Source organism: Sorex araneus, chromosome X, assembly GCF_027595985.1.
Source record: "Sorex araneus isolate mSorAra2 chromosome X, mSorAra2.pri, whole genome shotgun sequence".
NCBI lineage: Eukaryota > Metazoa > Chordata > Mammalia > Eulipotyphla > Soricidae > Sorex > Sorex araneus.
The window spans coordinates 212,809,602-212,832,427 of record NC_073313.1 but is presented as its reverse complement, the minus strand read 5'-3'; the positions used below and the strand labels follow the sequence as shown (position 1 = coordinate 212,832,427).

At 35.9% G+C, this 22,826-nt stretch overlaps 1 protein-coding gene across 1 annotated transcript in view; it reads left to right on the top strand.

Annotated features, from left to right (window-relative positions):
* Positions 1-22,826, top strand: part of CCDC141 (coiled-coil domain containing 141) — a 216,604-nt gene that overhangs the window by 146,200 nt on the left and 47,578 nt on the right. Inside the window, exons 11-15 of the mRNA XM_055121699.1 lie at positions 3,105-3,246; positions 5,163-5,282; positions 6,957-7,148; positions 13,508-13,687; positions 22,397-22,573. Coding sequence (XP_054977674.1) covers positions 3,105-3,246; positions 5,163-5,282; positions 6,957-7,148; positions 13,508-13,687; positions 22,397-22,573 — 811 coding nt within the window. The remainder of the gene's footprint in view (positions 1-3,104; positions 3,247-5,162; positions 5,283-6,956; positions 7,149-13,507; positions 13,688-22,396; positions 22,574-22,826) is intronic.

Below are 22,826 nucleotides of genomic sequence, written 5' to 3'. Positions count from 1 at the left end.
ATAGATGATCTAATTGAGGGTATATACCAAAGAAATCAGGAGCTCACTAGGGTAAGCAAGATAAAAGAAAACTCTGCACAGCAAGGAAAGGGCAAAAGGCACAAGAAAAGATAGTGTGAACAGTGGAGAAGGTAGTTCAATCTGTTCCTTTGGGCTTTACACGGTGCAAGGAGATGTCAGGAAGCTAACCATAATGCTAAAGCAAACCAAAGAAGTGAGTGGCAGTCTCTGAATAGCCTACAACTTTTATAAGAGAAAAAGGGAAAAGTCTTTATTGTTTAAAATTGACTGAAAACTGTTAGTAGGGGTGTAGTGGCATTTTTCACACAGTAACCATCTGTATATGTTCTTGTTCCTCAAACATCTTTTTCTTTTATTAACTATCGATGAAAGTATTTTATAAAAATTGAAGAGATAAACCACTCTACTATTTTCAGGTTTATGTTCCCAGGACCTCAGGGAATATATGGATGAATAGGATGTCCAGTGACTCTTATTTTTTTGGTCCTTGAAAGTGAAAAAAAATGAATGAACTTGAGAGACAGACACAGAGAGACAAAGAAATAAAACTATTCTCTTTGGTTGGCTGTGATTCAGCTAAATTAAAAGCACAAATTATGAAAGATCAAGATTTTTTTCTAGAATGAATGCTTGGTTTAATTTTATTTCTGCATTTCTCTTTTTTGTTGAAGGGTCCATCATAACATGAAATTTTAAGAAGGTACTGAGTCCCTCTAGTGGTCACTTTGCAAACTGTAGAACTCCATTACTTAAAAGTGAGACTGTTTTAAGAATTTGCCACCTAGGCAATCCTGTCTCCATCAATATTAATTTCAAAAGAAGTCAAATTTTAAGGGAAAATACTACCATTTAATGTTACAGACAAATAAAAAGTAATATAAGGTTGTAAAGAATGTCAATTCTGAGATCAGATAAGCAGGTTGACTCCTAGTTACATCATTTAATAATTGTGTCTTGGGCAAGTTACTGAATTTTTCTGGTTCTCACATTGCTATCAGAAAAAAATGGAGATACCAAATATACCCAAATCACATTGTTTTCATAATTGTAAGATACTGCTTAAAACAAAAACAATGCCTTAAGTACTCAATAACTGTATTTAGTCAGTGTTTTTTTTAGTGATTTAATCCCCACAATCTTTGTTTTTTGAAGCTTCTTTCCACAGTTATTATTGACCTGTGTTTATTTATATTTATTATTTAATATTTGAATATTCTACAGAAAACTTGGAACCAATGTCTACAGGATAACTGATTTTATTTAAGGGGAAAAAGCTGGGCCACATTGGGCAGTGTCACGTGCTCACTCCTAGTTCCGTTCTCAAGGATTACTCCAGGTGGACTTGGAAAACCGTATGAGGTTCTGGGGTCAAATCTAGGTCATCTCTACTATCTCTTCAGACCCAATAACTGATTTGTCTTTTTTTCCCCATATAGTGGCTCAAAGTCAAAATACAGTATTAATGCTTTTACAGAATTTTTGGATTAAGTATCATAAGAATTACTTCTAAAACTCTTTTAATCTCTTGATTAGATTCTTCTTCATCTCAGAATTATTAAAATGCAAAAGAATTTGTTTTAAGTCTATGGAACATCAGTTTCAGGAATAAGGGTCGAGACCTACCCAAGTACAGTGGGTAGGGTGCTTGCCTTGCACATTGCCAACCTGAGTTCAATCCCCAGCATCCTGTAGGGTCCCTATAGCACTGCTAGGAGTAATTCCTGAGTGTTAAGTCAAGAGTAAGCCCTGAGTACTGCTCGGTATGGCCCAAAAACCAAAGTTTCAGGAATAAGATTTCTCATAGTGATTGAGTCCCCTTCCCCAGTGACACTTCTTTAGGATGCTAGTGATTTCCAGGGTCACTTGAATCCCAAGCACTTTGACAAGGTGCTCCTATTGCCATTACTTCAAAGTTACGTTACCTCTCAGTCATTTGGGATCTTGCTCTCATTTCATTACTAATTAAATTCATTTTTGAAGAATTATAAATTAATTATTTGAGGTAAAATCACTGAGATCTGTACCTTAGCCCAAGACCTTTTTAAACTCTGGATAATTAAATCTAAGAGTTATCATGTTAATCTTTATTAGTATTTGAAGGCAATGACTGACAGGAAATTAAAAAGTTCAACTTTTTACATAGTAGAAGAAGCTATGTTAAGGATAGGTTGAATTTTTTTTTTTTTTTAAGAAAAGGATGCTCATCTCATGTGTAACATTCTCATTATCTTACGCGCAGAACTTGGTCTACAAGGGTGGCTAGGAAACATGCTAATGTAGCTTTACACTAGAGCACATAGGGTACAAGTCTGTCATTTGTTGTTTTAAAGACATTTTCATTTTTCAAGTTCCCATGTTACTTTTCTTTTTCTCAAGAGAAATGAAATAAGTGAAAAAATGACAAAGGAAACTTGATGTATTTTATATAGACATGAAATGTGAGAAGATGTTAGTGATAAATCAGCTTTCATCTCATGAATGCAGCCTTGAGCATTCGTAATAATTAAGAATAAGGACTTCAGTGTTACATAAATATTTTACCTCATTGAATTAGTAAATATTTTGTTAATTGACTTATCTACATTTTTATCCAAAGAACATGTTTAAATAAATAAAATTTTAGATAGCATCCCTAAGAAAACTCTTGGCAAACATATACAAGCTAAGGTAAATAAAATAAGATTTATCATTATGGATATGGTTTAGTAAATATGATTTTATTTCCTTATGTTTTTCTGTGTGTGTTTTTAAGGCTATAAGGTTCTCAAAATACCTTAGATAAATATTAATAAGTAGACCTTCAGAAAATAATAGATCTGGTTGAAAAACCTATAACCCCTTTTTTCCTGCAGGGCTGATTGACTTAAACAAAAAAAAAAATAATTTGGTTTTTCTCTCTGTTATACCAGGGCTATTGCTACTTAACTTCTGTTAACCTAAAGCCTGAAGCTTTAGGTTAAAGTTTACCACTTGGTATCAACTTAGACCTGTCATGAAAGAGCACCTTCATTTTACAATGTCTCCTTTCCTTGGAGGCTTCTTTATGGGGTAGGGTGAATTAACAGATGGTTTGTTTTGGTCAGTTTCCAGGTGACCGGTGTCCATGAGATGATGAGATGCATTCAGAAACGAGCGGATCATCTGATTCAACAGTGCTCAGCACACAAGGAATTGGCTCTTAAGAAACAGAAATTAATAGCCTCAGTGGAGGGCTACCTAGGGAAGGTAGATCATACAACATTTGTTTCCTCCTTAATATGTTACTTACAATGAACTCATTTGGATTCTATTTTGTTTGAACTTAAGTAAAGGGTATGGCATTTGCAGTCTGTGGGCCTGATAGGATGGGAATGTCCTTAAATTTCTCACTTTCCATATTAGTGTTTATAACTGGATGGAATGATAATAGCTCCTCTAACATTTTTTGTTGCAGGACACCAAAACTAGATATGTAATTCTCTTGCCACCCCACACCTTGAACAAAAGAAGTCCTTGTTTTGCATCTAACTGTATATTTACTTATTCTAGTAGGTCAGAAATAAAGGTCCTTCTTAAATAGAGCAGAGATGTGAGACTCCTCTTTGCATAGTGACAATATTGACTAGGTATGGGAGGAGCTCATTTTCTATTTTTCAAAGAGGAATTAAACTAGGCAGTGTCTATTTAACCAAGCAAAACTCTATTGGTATATAAATAGGATATATAACAGAACTAGTAATATCTCAATGGTATGAATGCTAGTGTACCTTGTTACACAGGCTGGGTCTTAAATTTTTAATGATGTTTTCATCTGATCAAATGGACTCATCCTTGATTTATACCAGTTTGAAAATTTGAAATTTTACAGAAGAGAATATTAAATCTAGATGTCTCTATCTAAATTGTAACCTACCACTGACCCCCAAACTTGGGAATTTGAGCCTTGTGCTGACATCTGGGTACAAGGAGGTTCCAAATGTGGCATCAGCTGTGGTGCTGCATTCCCTAGAGCTGGAGAGGAAGCTAATTCGGTAGCCCTGGAAAACTCAGTAAGAGCTTAAACAACTGTTGCTAGATCTTGCATCTAACTCAGAAGCAACTGTGGGAAGTATGAACTCTGGTTAGTAAAATGGGATAAGGAATTAATTCTAATGATATCAAACCCTCTAAAGGTTACTTAATTCATTGATCCATGTAGGTGAATAGCAAATTACCCTACCACCTTTATCATAAAATGGCCTAAGTGCATACTTATGTTTTATCGTGACCTGTATAGAGTTTGGTGCTGCACCAGAGTCCCTCAGCCCTAAGTATAGCAACCAGGATGATCTAATGCTTTGATCCTCATCATCAAAACATGCCTGTTATTGGGTTCTATTCCACTTACAGTTGTGGTTTAATTATCACTATATCACTGTATAACTGTCATCCTGTTACTCATCAGTTTGCTCAAGTGGGCACCAGTAACGTCTCCATGTGAGACTTGATATTGTTTATGGCATATCGGATATGCCAAGGGTAGCTTCCCAGACTCGGCCATGCAGGCAAGATACTCTAATTAATTATATAAATTCTTCTCTGATGATATTTTAGCAATATATTATCCTCAGCAAATAACATAATAAATTCTTAGAAAATATGAAAGATTGCATATATCTCATTGCTACTAATAAAGTATTCTTGTGCATATACCCTCAATTGGTGGGCCAGTGGTGGGTATATGATCTTTTATGAAGAGTATTATTCAAGTATGAAATTTTGAAATATTTAAGTCTATTTTTTAAATTGGGCTGGAGCGATAGTGGGGCATTCGCCTTTCTGGCGGCTGACCCGTGTTCGATTCCTCCACCCCTTTCGGAGAGCCTGGCAAGCTACTAAGAGTATGGAGCCCACATGGCAGAGCCTAGCAAGCTACCCATGGCATATTGGATATGCCAAAAACAGTAACAATAAGTTTCACAATGAGAGACATTACTGGTGCCTGCTCAAACAAATCGATGAGCAATGGGATGACAGTGACAGTGAGTGATGTTTAAAATTAAGTTGATATGTAGTTGATATGTATAATGAGAGACTAGAGAATAATGCTTATCTTCTTTATACTTTTGCATGCACATGTGCAAATACATATTACTAAGACTGCAAGTTTATTTATTTTGAAGGTGGAAATGTTAATTCAAAAATTCAACCCAGTACTTTCTAATGCAATGGATATCGGTTCCAACTTTTCTGAATCAGAGAAGATTTTGAATAAATATCTGGAATTAGATAAACAAGCTGAGGTAAATAAGATTTATCATTATGGATATGATTTAGTAAATTTGATTTCCTTTCTTTATATTCCATAACTATGAAACTTGATTTTAGGTCCTTCGAGTGTTGAAATTTTAAAACAGTATTGTGACAGATAACGAGTTTTAAAACTTTGACTATTCAGTATATCTAGTATGATTATTTATATGTACATTCAGTAGTTGCTTGAACTCGCTTGAGAATTAGCACTCCAGGTTGGTATTATACAAACATTCATTTGAATCCCTTTACCTTCCCCAGAAGATGTTAGTAATTGTTTTTTGGGGTGTCAGAGGAGAAAGGAAGAATACTTCTAAGACTATTGTTTTTTCTCCTTGAGAAAATAATAAAATAAAATAAAATTATCACCATGATATGAATAAATGTAAGATTCCCAAAGGAAAAAGCAAAACAAACAACCAAACCACCAAGTCCACAGTTTAGTTTAAACTCTCTACAGAACAAAATGAACTCACCTTTCCTTGGCACTTGTTGTAGTTCTATTTTACTCAATTCTCATGGAGTTGGGTTCAAATATCCCTATCAATACTTCCAGACCTGCTCTGGGGTTCCTCCTGCCCTAGCAGATATTGGGGAGCTGGGTTGAGTACCCTCTCCAGTTTTGCCCAAGAGCAGACGCCCTTGCTCCTTGCTAAGTCATCCATTGTTCCCAGAACATTCTACAGTCATACATCCTAAACTCACAGATGAGCTGGTGTTTTTTTTTTAAATGTGTAGGGTAAAATACGTATAAAAAACACTCAATGTCTTTACTTTTAAACTTTCTAAAGGAAGAAGAAAATTGTATAAGAGAAACTTCATGGCTTTCTACTTCCCAGAATGTTTTCTGGAAGCAGCACTTATAAATTAAAATTACCTTCATTCAAAGGAGTACTTGAGAGGCATATTAAGTACTAGGAGAGTGAAAAAAAAATCTCTCTTTGCTGCAACCGAAAGATTTTCTGTTTCATTTTTGCTTGATTCTTAGCTTGTTCTTAGATGAAATTCAACATGATTCTTTCGATAGCAAATCTTACAATACCTACTCATCCATTTAATCAGTGGATTCTGTGACAAAAAATGTAGACAAAAAGAAACAATGGAGAATTACCTTAAGCAGTTAAATATATTGCCTGTGTAGGCTACTTAGTTAGATGTAATATGTAACATACATGTATGTCATTCTTGTCATTCTTGTTTGAAAGATTTAAGTGATTGCATAATTGTGTCCTATTTCTGAAATTTAAAAATAAATATGTAATTTTTGTAAACTTGCCATCTCTTATGTAACACAATACATTTAAATTTTTTCTGTAGCTATTTCTAAATTTTATAAGCACTTTCATTTATCATCATTTTATTTAAAATTTTAAAGCACTTTTGTCATTTAGTTTTCTAGCCCTTCATACCAAGAAATCTTACTTCTAGTTCTGAAAAATAAAATGCTTTAAATAAGAAGTGTAGCTGATAGTGAGATAAATATTTGAGATGAATTTTATTTTTAGGTGTCTTTTTAAATTTTAGAAGTTGCATCTTTTGTTGAGAAGAGACTAGGTACAAGTTCAATTAGCAATGGTAACATATGGATGTAGAGAAGTTAATGAAATGTGAATTGTTCATGATTCCCCTGTCAGCTTCTGACCCTCTGTGCTTTGCTTTTATAGGAGACATCACATGAATTAGAAGCAGCTTCAAAACTCATGAAAGAAAGAAATGAATTTGAACTTGATGAAGTTACATCACTTTCTTCTAATGTTAACCAGCTAGAGCAAGAATTAAACACACTCAACCAGATCATCAGTTTCAGGTCAAAAGTGCTGCAAACTTTTGTGGCATTTCTGAAGTCATCAGATGAGGTAGAGTAACTTAGTTGGTTATTTTGTTTTTTTTTTTTCTGGGTTCATGTTTTCCCTCTTTTTCTTTTCCTTTGTTCTTGCTGTTGCAATGATCAGAGTCTGCATGTTTTGGGGCTGACCTCCTCAGCATGGTGGTCATCATCCATCCCAGGGGAGTTTTAAGCCCCAGTGGGTCAGTCATGTTGTCTGCCCCAGTGTATGTGCTCACTTTTTCTCCCTTTATTCTTTGAGCTACTATACAAGGAATCAAAGAGAAAATCATTTTACTGAAAAATAATTCAAGTGTGCCTGTATATATTTCACATGCACATGAAAATCAAGTGGCTATGTTGGAGCACTTTTTACTCTGACCCATTATTTATAATAGTCTAAATATGCCCCATACATTTAATATTAGTTACCTTCTAAATCACAGATATTTTTGAATACCTAAATGTTTAATGGAATATGCTCAAAATACACAGATTAGAAATTAGAGGCATTAGGACACAATGTCATATCTGTCTTTGTTTCATGCCTTTTAACAAGTTGAAATTCCAACTTTCCTGAAAAAAACTTAATAGAACAGGGATGGGGTCTCATCTCATTGAACCTAGCTCCCAGGCACAGAGAGACTCCTCTCAGGGAGGTGGGGCAGGTGGAGGCAGAACCAGCAAGATCCACTCAGATCTAGAGCCAGCCAGAGAGAGGGAGCATGTTTGGTCTCTATCCTCTGCTCCCCACCTCTCAGCGCTGACCCTCACCATTCTTCCTCCTTCACCTTCTGGCCTAGCACCTTTCCACAGCAGCCCCTATCATGTGATGTTCTGAATCTCTGCCCTGTTGCAGGAATTCCATGCACAGTCCCAAGAAATGTCAAAGAAACTACTCTCTTCTTTTCCGGCTCTTCACTTACTTTTTGATTTTTGTGGTTCTCCTCCATTTTTTCTTAGCTCTGATTTCTCCTGGCTTAGAAGACATTCTACTATAAAAGACAAGATTATCTAACTTTTGTTATGATAAAAAAAAAAGTAAGCACACTTTGTTCCCCTCTTGAACGGGTGGAAAAGTTATCAAGAAGTGCATGCCTTCTGCAAAATTGTACTTTCTTGGCTTCTAGCTAAGTAGGCATTTTCCATGGCCCTACCTGACCTTTGACACTAAGAAACACTCCAGGGGAGGGGCCTCTCTAGCCACTTAGCACCGGGACCTGATACCACATGCCTCCCACTTTGGCCTTCAGAATGTCCCCAAAGATAGGACAGACGTCCTGGGCAGTTGCAGCTCCCTTGGGCTCACCAATTCTCCTTTCTGTGTAGGGGACCTCAGCATGGACTCAAGGGTTGGGTCATGCTTCTGGGGACTCTGGGCTTCCTCTCCCAAAAATCACCAAATCAGAAACAGAAAACTAACATGTGAAAATTATTTAAAAAGAGTTAAATAAAACTGCCTCGCTGGCAAAGATACATAAATAAATAATTTTTTTTAATGATTCTAGGACTAGAAATTTTGCTTTGCAAACAACACTTATGGGGAAGAATCATATGGCCTTTCAGCCTCCCTGCTCTCAATCTATTTTCCTACCTGGCAGAGCCTTCTGTCCTTCCCGTCTTGGCTGTGTTCTCCATCTGTCACACCCTCTCTCCCTCTGGCTTTCCTTCTCCCCTCACCAGCTCTCGGTCATTCATTTCCATTCCACTTTCCATGCCCTCAAATTCTTGCCTTACATTGTCACTAATCCTGCCAATTCTCAATATTAGATCTATCCAACACTCTGTTTACTTAGCTTCTCTTTTCAACCTTCCAGACGCTCCTGTGAAAAATCATATCATTGTGCTGATTAGCTCAGTGGCAAATGTGGGTTTCTGCCTCAGCTGGGTCCCCCCATATGCTCCCAACTTGGCACCCACTCAGTACCAATTCTCAAATATTTTACTCCCATTCTCCTTCTGTATACCAGCTGATGTCCCTATTTTGTACATGACAAAGAGAGAGTTCATTGAATCTAACTACCTTGATTTCCTTTGACTTCCAAACCGTTCTCCATTGTCACCAATGAAGTGAAGTCATAGCTCTTCCCTCACACTAACCAGTACCCAGGCCCTCCCTCCCGCATGCTTCTGCATCTTTCAGCATCTAGCTTTTGCAATTATCTTCTACTTTCCCCTTCTTTCCTTCTCTTTATCTAGTTATCTGTACTTGGACCCAGAGAGTCTTGTCATCCTCAAGGCTACCACTATACAATTTTCTTTCATTACATATCTGAAATGTAGAAATGAAAAGATGACTTTTCTAGTCTCTTCTTGCTCATCCTTTCAATTCCTTTTCCCTCTTCCGCTTCAGTACTACCATATGCCACCTCTCCATTCCATTGAAATGTTCGTAAAATTCCTTACCAATAAACAAATAAAAAATATATATTTCTTAATTTTATTTTTAAAAAGTTGTTCAAAATAATTTATTAAATTCAATATTTCAACACCAACCCCAGCACCATTAAGTGTATATTTTCAATCTTTATACTGCTAACTCTTTCTAACCACACTTATTCAACCCAGTTACACTCTCTCACCAAGTGTGCTTTAATAGGTATACACAATGAGGTTTACTGTGGTTCTTGGTGGTGAAATATGTGCACTGGTGAGGAGATGGGTATTTGAGCATTGTGTAACTGAGACTTGAGCCTGAAAGCTTTGTAACTTTCCACATGGTGATTCAATAAAAAAAAAAATAGATATTCACAATGACAAACTTTGAGAAGTCTTATGTAGAAACTTTAAATTCTTCTGAATTGTCTCTTTCTGAGCATTTATTTTGCCCTAGGCTTTTTCATTCCTGATTTTATTATGTACTGTATTGACAGTGCTCTTATATTTTATTCCTATCATCTCCAGACAGGGACTTTCAGAAATTAGGTATACAAAATAAAAGAGTTGGTAACCATCAAAGTTACAGTTTAACCTCCAATCTTCAGCATATTTTTTTAAATCTCAAATCTCATGCCATCTTTTGTTTGTCTATAGAGGCAACCTAAAAAAGATTTCTAAATTCTTCTTCCTCTTCATTGGTATTACCACCTCCTCAGTTGAATTCTCATTACTTCTGCTTGCCTTAAAAAAAAAGTTGTCATCTGAGGCTGGCATGAGAATATAGTAGGTAAGGTGCTTGCCTTGTATGCATCCAACCCAGGTTTGATTCCCAGCATCCTATATGGTCCCTTGAACCACACCAGGAGTGATTTCTGAGTGCAGAGCCAGGTATGGCCCCCGAATCCCTCTCCCCCATCACCAAATGGTTGTTTTCTATCTGCTTTCTTTGCTTTCTCTAATTCTCTCCTCCATTCCTCTTTTCAAAAATTGATAAAAATCTAAGCCTACGACTGGAAAGTCAGTTAACTTAATAGATATAATAAACTTGATTTGTGAATCAAGTTACAAATAACTTTTACCAGAAATGGATAAAGTTTGAGAGTCTTATTAGTATTCACTTAAAAGATAAACTAGTACAGATTATAGATTCTGGGGAATTCCTATGATTACTTCATTCTCACTTGCAGTCAAGGAGGCACTTTTTAGAATCAGGAAAGGAGTATAAGTTCATAAAGTTTATGATAGAGAATTTCACGTAGCTGAGCCCATCAAATTGACACCCCAGCTAGGAGTGCACAGTCCCACAGGAAGCACTAACAGTAGATTCCTACTGGCTGAGTCATTGTGACTGTTAGTCACCGCTATCAGTTGTTTAAAAGAAATGAAAATGTGTCACAATGATGTTTATTATAATAGAAAACAAGTTGACATCTGCTAACCAGCTTTATCACAATGTAGTCATCCTTCTAGCCTCTTTCTTACTGCTCAGCTAGTGCACCCTGAACTTTACTGTAGCAAAGATGATTTATCATGCTCTGAACCAATCAGAGGTTCACGCTTCTAATCCACGTACTGTTCTTCCATCTATAATACTCTTTTCCTTATCACTCTCACCTGAGACAATTCTGAAAAATGCAGATCAAATGTTATTTCCTTTGGGAATTCTTTCCCTATTTGAGATAGAGTTGTGGTATTTCCTTATCAGACCTATAACATTGAGTGTATACTTGTCTTATGTTATTATAATTTGCTTATATTCTCTCCATGCCCCCCCACCCAAATATATTTGGGACTCTGAGAAAGCAAATACTTAATTCTTACCAGTGACACTTAGACAAGTCCATGAGAAAGGTGGCACTTTAATACGCTCAGGAAGAATAATCAGGGCCAGAAATTTTAGGAATGGTTGATGGAGAGTAGCATCAGCAGAACAGAGGCTAAAGAAAAAATGGAGTAAGGAAATAAGAATTTCTATTTCTAAACATCTTTTGCAGTCCCTTCAGTAAGTTTATTTAAATTAATAATGTTAAAATATAAACCAACCATTGCCTGAAAAAAATTTTTTAATTTTATTGAATCACCGTGAGATAGTTACAAGCTTTCATGTTTGGGTTACAATCTAACAATGATCAAATACCCATCTCTCCACAAGTGCACATTCCCCATCACCAATATTCCGAGTATACACCCCTTTCCCACCCTCCCCTTGCCTCTATGGCAGACAATATTCCCCGTACTCTCTCTCTACTTTTGGGCATTATAACTTGCAACACAGACACTGAGAGGTCATCATGTTATCATGTTTGGTCCATTACCTACTTTAGGCATGCATCCCCCCTCCCAACTGCTTCCTCCAGCCATCATTTTCTTAGTGATCCCTTCTCTATTCCATCTGCCTTCTCCCCTCCGCTCATGAAGCAGTCTTCCAGCTATGGGGCAATCTCCCTGACTCTTGTATCTACCATCCTTGGGTGTCAGCCTCATATGATGCTACCCTTCACTCCACAAATGAGTGCAGTCCCTCTATGTCTGTCCCTCTCTTTCTGACTCATTTCACTTAGCATGATACTCTCTATGTTTATCCATTTATAAGCAAATTTCATGACTTCATCTCTCCTAACAGCTGCATAATATTCCATTGTGTAGATGTAACAAAGTTTCTTTAACCAGTCATCTGTTTTAGGGCACTCAGATTTTGACTATTGTGAACAGTGCTGCAATGAATATATAGGTACAGCTGTCATTTTTTCTGTGCTCTTTTGCATCCTTGGGATATATTCCCAAAAGTGGAATTGCGGGGTCATATGGAAGCTCAATTTCTAGTTTTTGAAGAACTGTCCGTATTGTTTTCCAGAAAGGCTGGACCAGTTGGCATTTCCACCAACAGTGTAGGAGCATCCCCTTTCCCCCACATCCACTCTAGCACTCGTTGCTTTTGTTCTTTTGATGTGTACCAGTCTCTGAGGTGTGAGATGATATCTCATTGTTATTTTGATTTGCATCTCCCTGATGACTAAGGATGTGGAGCATTTTTTCATGTGCCTTTGGGCCATTTGTATTTCTTTTTTGAGGAAACTTCTGTCCATTTCTTGTCCCCATTTTTTGATGGGGTTGGAAGTTTTTTCTTATACAATTCTACAAGTGTCTTGTATATTCTGGATATTAATCCCTTATCAGATGTGTATGGGGTAAATATTCTTTCCTATTGTGTGGGTTCTTTCTGTATTTTGGTCACTGTTTCTTTTGAAGTGCAGAAGCTTCTTAGTTTGATGTGGTCCCATTTGTTTGTGTTTGCTTCCACTTGCATGGGTAGTGCTGTTTCGTCCTTAAAGATGCTTTTAGCTTCAATGTCATGGAGAGTTCTGCCTACATTTTCTTCTATGAACCTTATAGATTTATGTATGATATTAATGTTTTTAATCCACTTGGATCTGACTTTTGTGCCTGGCATTAGACAGAGGTCAGAGTTCAATTTTTTGCAGGTAGCTATCCAGTTTCCATTGCCTGAAATTTATCACCTTATTTAGATTGTTTTCGATAATCATGAGCTCTTCAAATCCTGCCTTGTTGGCCAATAAGCGTTGATGATATCTAAAATACATAAATTCTTGCATTAAATATAATTTTTTGTGAAACTCATGTTAATCTATAGTTTTATGGGCACATCTGTTTATAAATAAGCTCTAATAAATTTTCAGATTTATTTCTGAATTGCATTCCCCAATTACATACATAGGTATAAATGCAATGTATATGCATGAATAATGTATATGTGTGCATCTGTAGGGAATAAACTTTTCAATTCAATTTATTAACTTGTGATAATTCTATCAATTTACAACTGAAATGGAGTCTCATGTTGCTTCAGTAAACTGACATTAGTCAATAACTAAAGATTTCTGAAACGTAGTTTTAGTTTAATTTTTATACAGACTTTAATTAAAGTTTAGTGTGCTTTTTTAAAGTGTTTTTAAGTGTTCTAAAATATATTTATATTCTTCTTTTTTTAAGGTGGAGGAGCAGTGCCAGAGCCTAAAGACATTTTACCAAACTGAAATCCAACAGAAGAAAGAGGATAACGCTGAAGCCAGGCATCCATCTGACTTAACTGAGGAACAGTGGCACCTATTTTTAAAGAGGAGTTTTTTAACTCAAGACTTAGGACTGGAGTTCCTTCATTTTATAAATATGGTGAGAATGACATTAAATGAATCACACCTTCTGTACAGATCACTTGTCAAAGTCGTACATTAAAAAGTTCAGTTGTTAATCAGCAATGCTAATTTAGGGAGCTAATTTTTAGCTTCACTTAATCTAGGACTGCCCAAAAGTCCAGCATCAAAACACTTTTTCTAGTACTTCTTGTTAGTTTCTAACGGGAAGGCTGCTTTTAGCTCTAAAGAAGAGAGGATGATTATTATAACAGATCCAAGATAGAAAGCATTAAAAGATTTCGAGTTGTAATGAGAAAACAGGACAAGGACCTTGAAAACTTTCTTCTTAAAGTGTGGGTGGCCTTTCCTATGGTACTCAGGAGACTTGGAAGACCGTCTCAGTGATTTCTGACCTAAGGTGGGACTCAGGCCCTGCAGAGGTGTTTGTGGGCCACAACCAACAGTGTTTAGGGGATTTTGTGGTGCCAGGAAATGAACTGGGGTCCACTCCTAAGACATGTGCCTTAATTCTGAATCTCCAGTCTTTCCATGAAAAGTTTCTAGTGGTTAACCGCAATGTTTAAGAAGAATCCTCACTCTGAAGAATTTCCTTCTTTCTTTTATTTTTTGCTCTTTGGGTTCCACCCAGTGATGCACAGAGGTTACTCCTGGCTCATGCACTCAGAAATTACTCCTGGATATGCTCAGGGGACCATATGGGATGCTGGGAATCGAACCCGAGTCGGCCTCGTGCAAGACAAATGCCCTACCTGCTGTGCTATTGCTCCAGTCCCAAATTTCTGACCATAGCACTGTATTGAGAAAGGTTCCCTGAAAATTAGTTGCAGTTGTTATCTGTAAAATATTTTTATCTGTAAAATAGTCTAGAGTCCTTACGTGAACCTCTGGTCTGAGTCAGGATCTCTGTCAGATTCTTAAAAGATGTATAATCTGTCTTCTCTTTAAAACTTCCATCCTATTCCTTAAAAAAAGGCACTCAGTTCATTGTTAGAAAATCAGTAACCAAAAATCCTTTTTATTTATTTTGTAACGGTAAATGTCTTCATGTTTTAGGGGTACGTTACCACAACATATCCATCACCAAAGTGCCACTGTGGCTCCACTACAGTCCACTGGGCACCTCTCTGATCATCTTTTCCCACTTCCCATCTTTAGAAACTTCCTTTTTGTGGTCAGGATCAAAAGATTTATTTTAGGTAGATTTTATCTGCTTACTTGCTTTGCTTCTTCATATACTACATATGAGTGATCCAACATTTGTCTTTCTTTTTCTGGCTTATCTTAGCATGACCCCTCCAGTTCCATCAATGCTGTAGCAAATGACGATATCATCTTTTCTAGTAGCTGAGTGATACTCCATTGCATTTAACTACCACATCTTCCTTCTCCACTCCATAAGTTGGGCACTTGTGTTGCAGGTAGATCTTTGCTATTGTGAACTGCACTGCAATAAACATAGGTTTATTGTATGTTTAACAAAAAAAATACAATAAAAATATAATTTTTTATATTTTTGAAATATTGGATTTTTTAATTCCAAGAAAGGAATTATTAGACTAAATAGCATATCTATTTTTAAGCGCTGTAGCACTGTTGTCCCGTTGTTCATTGATTTGCTTCAGCAGGCACCAGTAATGTTTCCATTGTGAGACTTGTTACTGTTTTTGGCATATCGAATTTGCATGGGGTAACTTGCCAGGCTCTGCTGTGCAGGCGGGATAGTTTCGATAATAGATTAATTATCTATTTTTAATATTTTGAAAAATAGTCATGCTAATTTCCAAAGTTGTAAGATTAATTTACGCTGTCATTTTTATTAACAATTCTGTGATAATGAGGATTTTATTCTGTGTTTGTTGGCTATTTGTGCATTGTCTTTTGTGAAGGGTCTACTCGACTTTTTCTCCCATGTTTGGACTGAGTTGGGGTTCTTTTGTTGTTGCTGAGTCTTGTGCATTCTTTATATATCTTGTATATTATCCCTTTCTTAGATATACTGTCTGCAAATATTTTCTATTTGGGGAGGGGAAGTGGCAGTGTGCACACAGTGGTGCTCAGGGCTCACTCCTGGCTCTGTGCTCAGGCATGACTTCTGGTGGACTCAGGGAACCATATGGAGTGCCAGGATTGAACCTAGGTTGGCCACATACAATCCAAACAACCTACCAGTTATACTTTCACCCAGGTTTCTGTCTGCAAATAATTTCTGCATGCCATTTTGTTTCATAGTCTTTCGCTTTATGGAAACATTTTGCGTTGATGTTATCCTGGTTGTTTATTTTTATTTGTCTTCACTGACACTGATAGTCAAATCCTTGAAGATATCAACTGAAGCTGATAGAGTATGTTTGATCTGTGTTTTCTTTTAAAAGTTAATAGTTTGGAAAATAAATAAATAAAAATAAAAAGTTAATAGTTTGGGGTCTAATGTTATTCAGTTTTTCAATCCATTTTGAATTCATTGTTGTGCATGGTTTGAGATTGTTATTCAAGAGAAAACTGTTTTTTAATATTAAGTGCAATTTATCTCCACATCTGACTCTAATCTTTTAGTTACTCGGGGGGGAAGAAATCATGCTTCATTCCTCTTATTATTAAAGTTCTACCATCATGGAAAGTGGCTGCTGCGATGCCTAATCTGAATCTTCAGCAGTTAAATGTGTACAGTTTTTTGTTTTTTTTTTTTACTATCTTCTAGGTAGTTTTATTTCTCTCTCCATCCTAATCCTCCCTTCTGGAGTTTTCCATAGCTTGTCAAAATAATTTATAAAGTTTAATTAAAAGGTGAAGTACAAATTCAGCACAGAATACAAGAAAGTAGACATCATTTTTCACTAATGAGATCCATTATTATGTTAACATTTTTAGCAACAATTTTACTTTGATGATTCATATTAAGCTTTTGATCAAATCAAACTTCCATTATACTTTTGTGGCAATTCTTGCCTAGCTAGGTCTCTACTTTATTTTATCTATGACAGCTATTTAGCTTTCTCAAACAAATGTGGGACTTTATATTTATTTCTATTTAATTTATTTTTGTGATCTTTACCCATTATTACATACTGTAAAACTAATTTTAAGCTTTCTATCTGAATTAACTATCTCTCCTGGATTTAATTTTATACACATAATAGGCAAGTTTTCTATTACTAAAATTAAATCTTTAATAAAAATGTCTGAGGGACAGGATGATATTTCAGTTCATTCAAGCTATCAGTTGATTTACCATTTTTTAGAATAATAATGAACACTCCTTATAATATTTTAATTCAATCATTATTTTATAATATTTTTATTAAGTATACAATAGAAGACACTGCTCAAAGGAAAATGGTCTACTTACCTAGTATTCTATCAACTATATAAATAAAATTTGACATACATTAAGCCATTTCCTTTTGATGAAAAATCTTTCAAAATATTCACAAACTCCTTGATCAAGATGAATTTACTGTAGTCAATGTAAAACTTACCAATCTATGTGCAGTCCTTCTTTTCCCCCTTTTGAAAATTAGGGTATATTCTACTCTAATTTTCTGATTCTTATTTTCTATAGATTAGCAAATGTAACTAAACATTTTTTTAATACTGAGAATGTGAATATTCAGTCTGGAGATTGAATTCATTTGGAAGAATCGGGTTCTGTCTTCAGATACTTTAAGCTACAATTTTTCCTTACCTTCTATGTTTCAACCTTGTTTAAAGATTATTCTGGTTTAAATCTATGTAGAAACACAATATGCATCACATACTTTAATTTTATCTAAGATTGTTCTAAAACATCAAAGAAAACTTACTAAGCATTTTCCCATGTTCTTTATAGTACACACATACTATATTCTAAAATGTAGGGTTTTTTATTGGGAATATTTCAAACATGTATTATATAAATATGCCACTTTTGCAATTTTAGTTTTTCAGATGGTTTTTTATCTTTTGATAATGCATTTTTCTAATTTGCACTTATGAGGAAATACAAACATATTCAAACTGCATTTTTGTCTATCATTTTTATTACTAACTTCATTTCAGAAATTTCACTTTTCAGTTTTGAAAGTTTGTTCTTTAACAAGGATTTCAGTTACCAGTGGAATTCTTTCTTGTCTTCTGTTGTTCCATATTTTCTGTATTTTCTTGACTATGGGTATTTTAAGCTGGAGTGATAGCATAGCAGGTAGGGTGTTTGCCTTGCACGCTACCAACCTGGGTTCAATTCCTTGATTTCTCTCGGATAACCTGGCAATCTACCGAGAGTATCCCCCCTGCATGGCAGAGTCTGGCAAGCTACCTGTGGTGTGTTTGATATGCCAAAAAACAGTAACAACAAGTCTCACAATGGAGATGTTACTGGTGCCCACTCGAGCAAATCGATGAGCAATGGGATGACAGTGATACAGTGATTTTAAGCTAATTTGAATATCTAGATCTAGAATTGCTTCTATCATCTAATTTCCTCTTGGTGTCTAGTCATGTTGTCCTTTACCTGGAAGACTAATAAATAATTGTCAAATGCTTAGAATTTCAATTTAAAAAATTTTGGTTCACAGTATCATCATCTTTTCTTATCTGAATGTTGATGGGAGATCATATAAGCCCAGTGGTAGCGATAAAATAGGGTATGGACTGCAATCCTGTCAAGACACAGCCTCCTCTGTTTTACTGTGGGCTTACTAAAAGGCTGGTTGGTCCTTTCTCCCTGACACATCCCCAACTCCAGTCTTGGGAATCTCATGAAAACTTCCAATTTGCTTTTTAGAGGTATTTGCATAGGGTTTTAAATTCTTCAGTTATCTGCAGAACCCCCATATTTTGTCAAGGTCTGTAGGAGATCAGCTATATGCCTGCATTTCATAGTATCTACTAGAGGCTCCATGAGTTTCTTTAGTTCCAGTAAAGCCTCAGTTACTAACCTTGTGTGATAGCACCATTGTGCTTTATATATCACCATTGCCTCAAATGTGTTAACAGTGGTGACAGATGAACTTGACAAACACAAGTCATTTTACTCTGAATTCCTAGTCTCCTTGTTTATTGTTGCTACAGAATCTACCTTCAATTGGATGCTTTCTGCATTTTATCCAACTCTCTAGTTATTCTACAAGGAAGCACTGTTCTGCCTCTTGCTGATCCATACTACCCAGACATTGAAGTCTTATAGTAGTTACTTAGGGTGTTCAGCATCGTACAGTCAGATTTTCATTCAAGGTCTGAATAAACATAGGTTGGGCTAAGGAGGTAGCTGAAAGGGCTGAGGTGCATGCTTTGCATACAGGAACCCTGGGTCTGTATACCCAAAACAGTAAACTTAGATTGTTGTGATATTCAAATGCCCACGTAGAGTGCTCACTAGTAATGTGCATTTTACCATATACCTTAGTGATGCTTTATATTGAGATTATAAACATTTTCACTTTACCCTAACATATTTACCACTTAGAAAGAGGGGGCACACCTGACAGTGCTCAGGGCTTACTCCTGATCCTGTGCTCAGGGATCATTCTGGCAGTGTTCTGGAGACCATATAGTGGAATTGAACCCATCAGCCATATTCAAGGCAAATACCTACCTGCTGTACTTGCTCTGAACTACCACTATCATTTGATAAATGAATTCTTCCTTATTGATAAAAGTAAAGGTTCACATGCTAGTTAACTCATTTGGTTCAGCTGCATTTTGAGATACGAAACTTAGTAAATCAAATAAACACATTTGTAAATCTTTTTGTATCTTTTGGATCAATATGCTTTCAAACAAACATTATTATTGAAATGCAGTGCCTCTTTTGTTATTCAGAAGGAAGAGGCCAGCTGGCATTCTCTGTTGAGTGTCCTGCTCTCAACTAGATGCCACAGCTCATATTTTCAAGCTTGAAATGGGAAATTTTTCAGCTTATCAAAAAGAAAAAATAGAAAAACAAGATTGGAGAAACTGAATTAAGCCAGAAGTCTGGCAGATGTCTTGATGAAGTGCCAATTCACTAATTTATGGTGGTGAATACCAAAATGCTCTCTGGGATACTGCCTTTTTATTATCACAGTATCTAGAAAACAAAACATTTAAAGATCATTCATTTTATGAACCTAAATGGAAAATGGCTAATTTAGTGCCTGAGTAGAACAGATTATGGCAAAATTTCTCTTACACATAAGGAAATGAGTAATGTGTTTACCAAGTGGATCTTAGGAAAATCCTTAATCTTTCAAAGTGGTTAGGTGCTTAATTTTGCCCCAAAATCACTGTTCTTGAATCCTGCTAGGTAAATATCAACAAATCATACAATAACCTTTTTTTAATAACTCTCCTCTAGACCACCTTGCTTTCTAATGGCTACTGACATGCAAAAATTTCTAAGCTTACATATGCCATATTACACTATTTTTTGCTTTTTGGGGTCACATCCAGTCATGCTCAGGGGTTACTCCTGGCTATGCACTCAGAAATTACTCCTGGCGGTGCTTGGGGGACCATATGGGATGCTGGGAGTCAAACCCGGGTCAGCCAAATGCAAGGCAAATGCCTTACCTGCTGTGGTATCGCTCCAGCGATACCATATTGCATTCTTATCAATTGCTTTCTAATAGTATAATTTTATTTATAACAAATAAAAATATAACTTGAGATACTCTGAGCTAGTTGTCTAATATCTTTCATAATAAACATATTTTCATAATAATCATTACAGAAACATCATTTTCTCACTATGTACTCAAATTGATACAGAAATTTCATTTAGCAGTTGAAAAATACATCGATATCTTTTGCAAATAATTATCCTTTTAATGTCTAAATTAATATAAAGTGCAAATGTATAATATTAATATCATGTGAGTAATTTGCATGTAAGGTGTCATATTATTTAAAATAGCCTGTTACATATTTATGAAAAAGGAAGCCTCAGTTCCCCCTTGCCAGCTGTCATGAGCAGTCCCATCTTTGACTGCCTCCATCTTACTTTTTTTTCCAGTGAATTCCTGGGCTCTTTCTGATAAGTAAGAAGTTAATAATTGTCCAACTTTGGCTCAGCAGAAGGCTAAGATAAAGGGCGATACCTAAGGCAAATGGGCAGACCACTCTGATCCTTGCATTCTCTGTAACATTCTTGTCAATCTATAAGAAATATAAAGACTCATTATTTATTTTAAAGGACCTACAGAAAAATCCTTTATCTTTAACTTCCTGCATTTTTCTGTAACACAAAGACACAAGTTTACTTTAAAACCCCACTAGCTGAGCCTTAGTCCTATACTAAGTTCCTCAGAAGAAGTTCCTTTTCCTTTCTCTTCTACTTTCCAACAAACTTTACTTCTTTCTAACTCTGTCTGAACATCTTTATTTTCAAAAAGGAAAATGTTGAGGAAACTGGAAACCATGAACCAATACAGACACCCGCAGTCACCGCTGCTCCTGCATCATTTATGACATTGTTTCCTGCAGGGTCCCTTGAATTTAAATAGATGTCAAGGTCATTATAGAAATACATGTGTATTTTAGAAATGGAAGGTTTTACCAGATGAAGTAAATTAACTAGCCACCCAAAAAAACCTGTTACTCCTAGACTTGGTGAAAATAATGTTAGTTACCAGAGGAAAAGGGAACTGGGGAGAGATCTTTTGGTGGTGGGATGACCCTTAACTTTGGTGGTGGGAGTGGTGAATCCTATTCACGTAAAGAGATATTAAACTATACCCTAAAATTCTATAAATTTGTAAGTTGATTAAGATCAGGTTTTTTTTTTAAAGTTTGCATGGGGAGAAATTTAAGGATTTAAGAAAGGCTGGATAAAAGGAAATCATTGTTTGACCAGGTTCTGCACTAAAAAATGTTTGCATATAAATTAAAACACAGGATCTGCCTTGTTACCTATTTCAGTTTCTGCCTGCAATTGATTTTCCCTTTGTTTAAAGCCATTGTTTGAAAGATTTCAAATCAGTCAGCTAGAAAGTGTGAAAACTGGGAAGAGAAGCCTTTGAATTTGGAGACTGTGCTTGGATGGATACACAGAGATATAAACCTAGAGCTATCTAAATTTTCGATTCTGTTCTCATAACTGTAAATAACTTGAAAGCAATTCAAAATAATGAACCATACACAATGGGGTAGTTGAAAGGGAAAAACATGCCAGAACAATTCCTCATATTACCCAATACTGAGATTTTTGTTATACTCTGAAATAAAAGGTGTGCTAAACTAAATTTTATGCCAATCAATAATCTCATATTCAACACATCTAGATTGCAGTGCGCATTCAGTTTCTCTCAAGACAGGAAACTTAGCAGAACTAAACAGAACTCAGCAGGAGATACAAATGCCTTTGGAGTCTTGTAGATCACCAGGACATCAGAAAATGGTACCAAGCACAGATGTGAGGTTTGAGAGCTAACTTCGGGAAAGTCAGTCAGACTTGTCTTGATATCAGAGTTGTGCTCTTCTTTGACTGTGTATACCAAAGATATGTGCCAAATGTTAACATTTCTTGGGAATTAAAATACATGAGATGCTGGGTTTACTGGTGGTAGAGGATGGGCACTGGTGAAGGGATGGGTTCTCGAACTTTGTATGGGGGAAACATGAGCACAATAATGTACAATTCATTTCAATTCTTAATGTAATTTTATTAGATCAATAAAGTCCAGATAAAAAAAAGAAAAAAGAAAAATAAATAAAAAGTAAAAATTGATTCACTAAAAAGAAAAAAAATACATATGGATTATTACTTTGACAGGCAAAAGAGGGTGAAATCGCAGATGTAAAAAATAAAATGCAGATTATGAGGAACACTTTGGAAAACCAGAAGGCAGAAAGGGAAGAACTCAGCCACCTCCGGATAACGTGGAAACTTCAAGTCACTAAGAGACCCGTGAAACAGCAGTGGGGAGCATTTGAAGAACAACTTAAAAAGGTGCAGTGTTATACTGTGGATGATATTTATTCCTTTTTTTTTTGGCTTTTTTTCCTGGCAGTGCTCCGGGATCATATGGGATGCTGGGTTTGAACCCAGGTCTATTGCATGCAAGGCAAATGCCCTACCCACTGTACTATTGCTATGGACCCTGATATTCAGTCTTAAGAATGAAATTCTCATACATGCTACAACATGAAGTGCTAGCCAGTGAAAATAGTCAAAATTAAAGGATAGATATTGTATTTAAAAA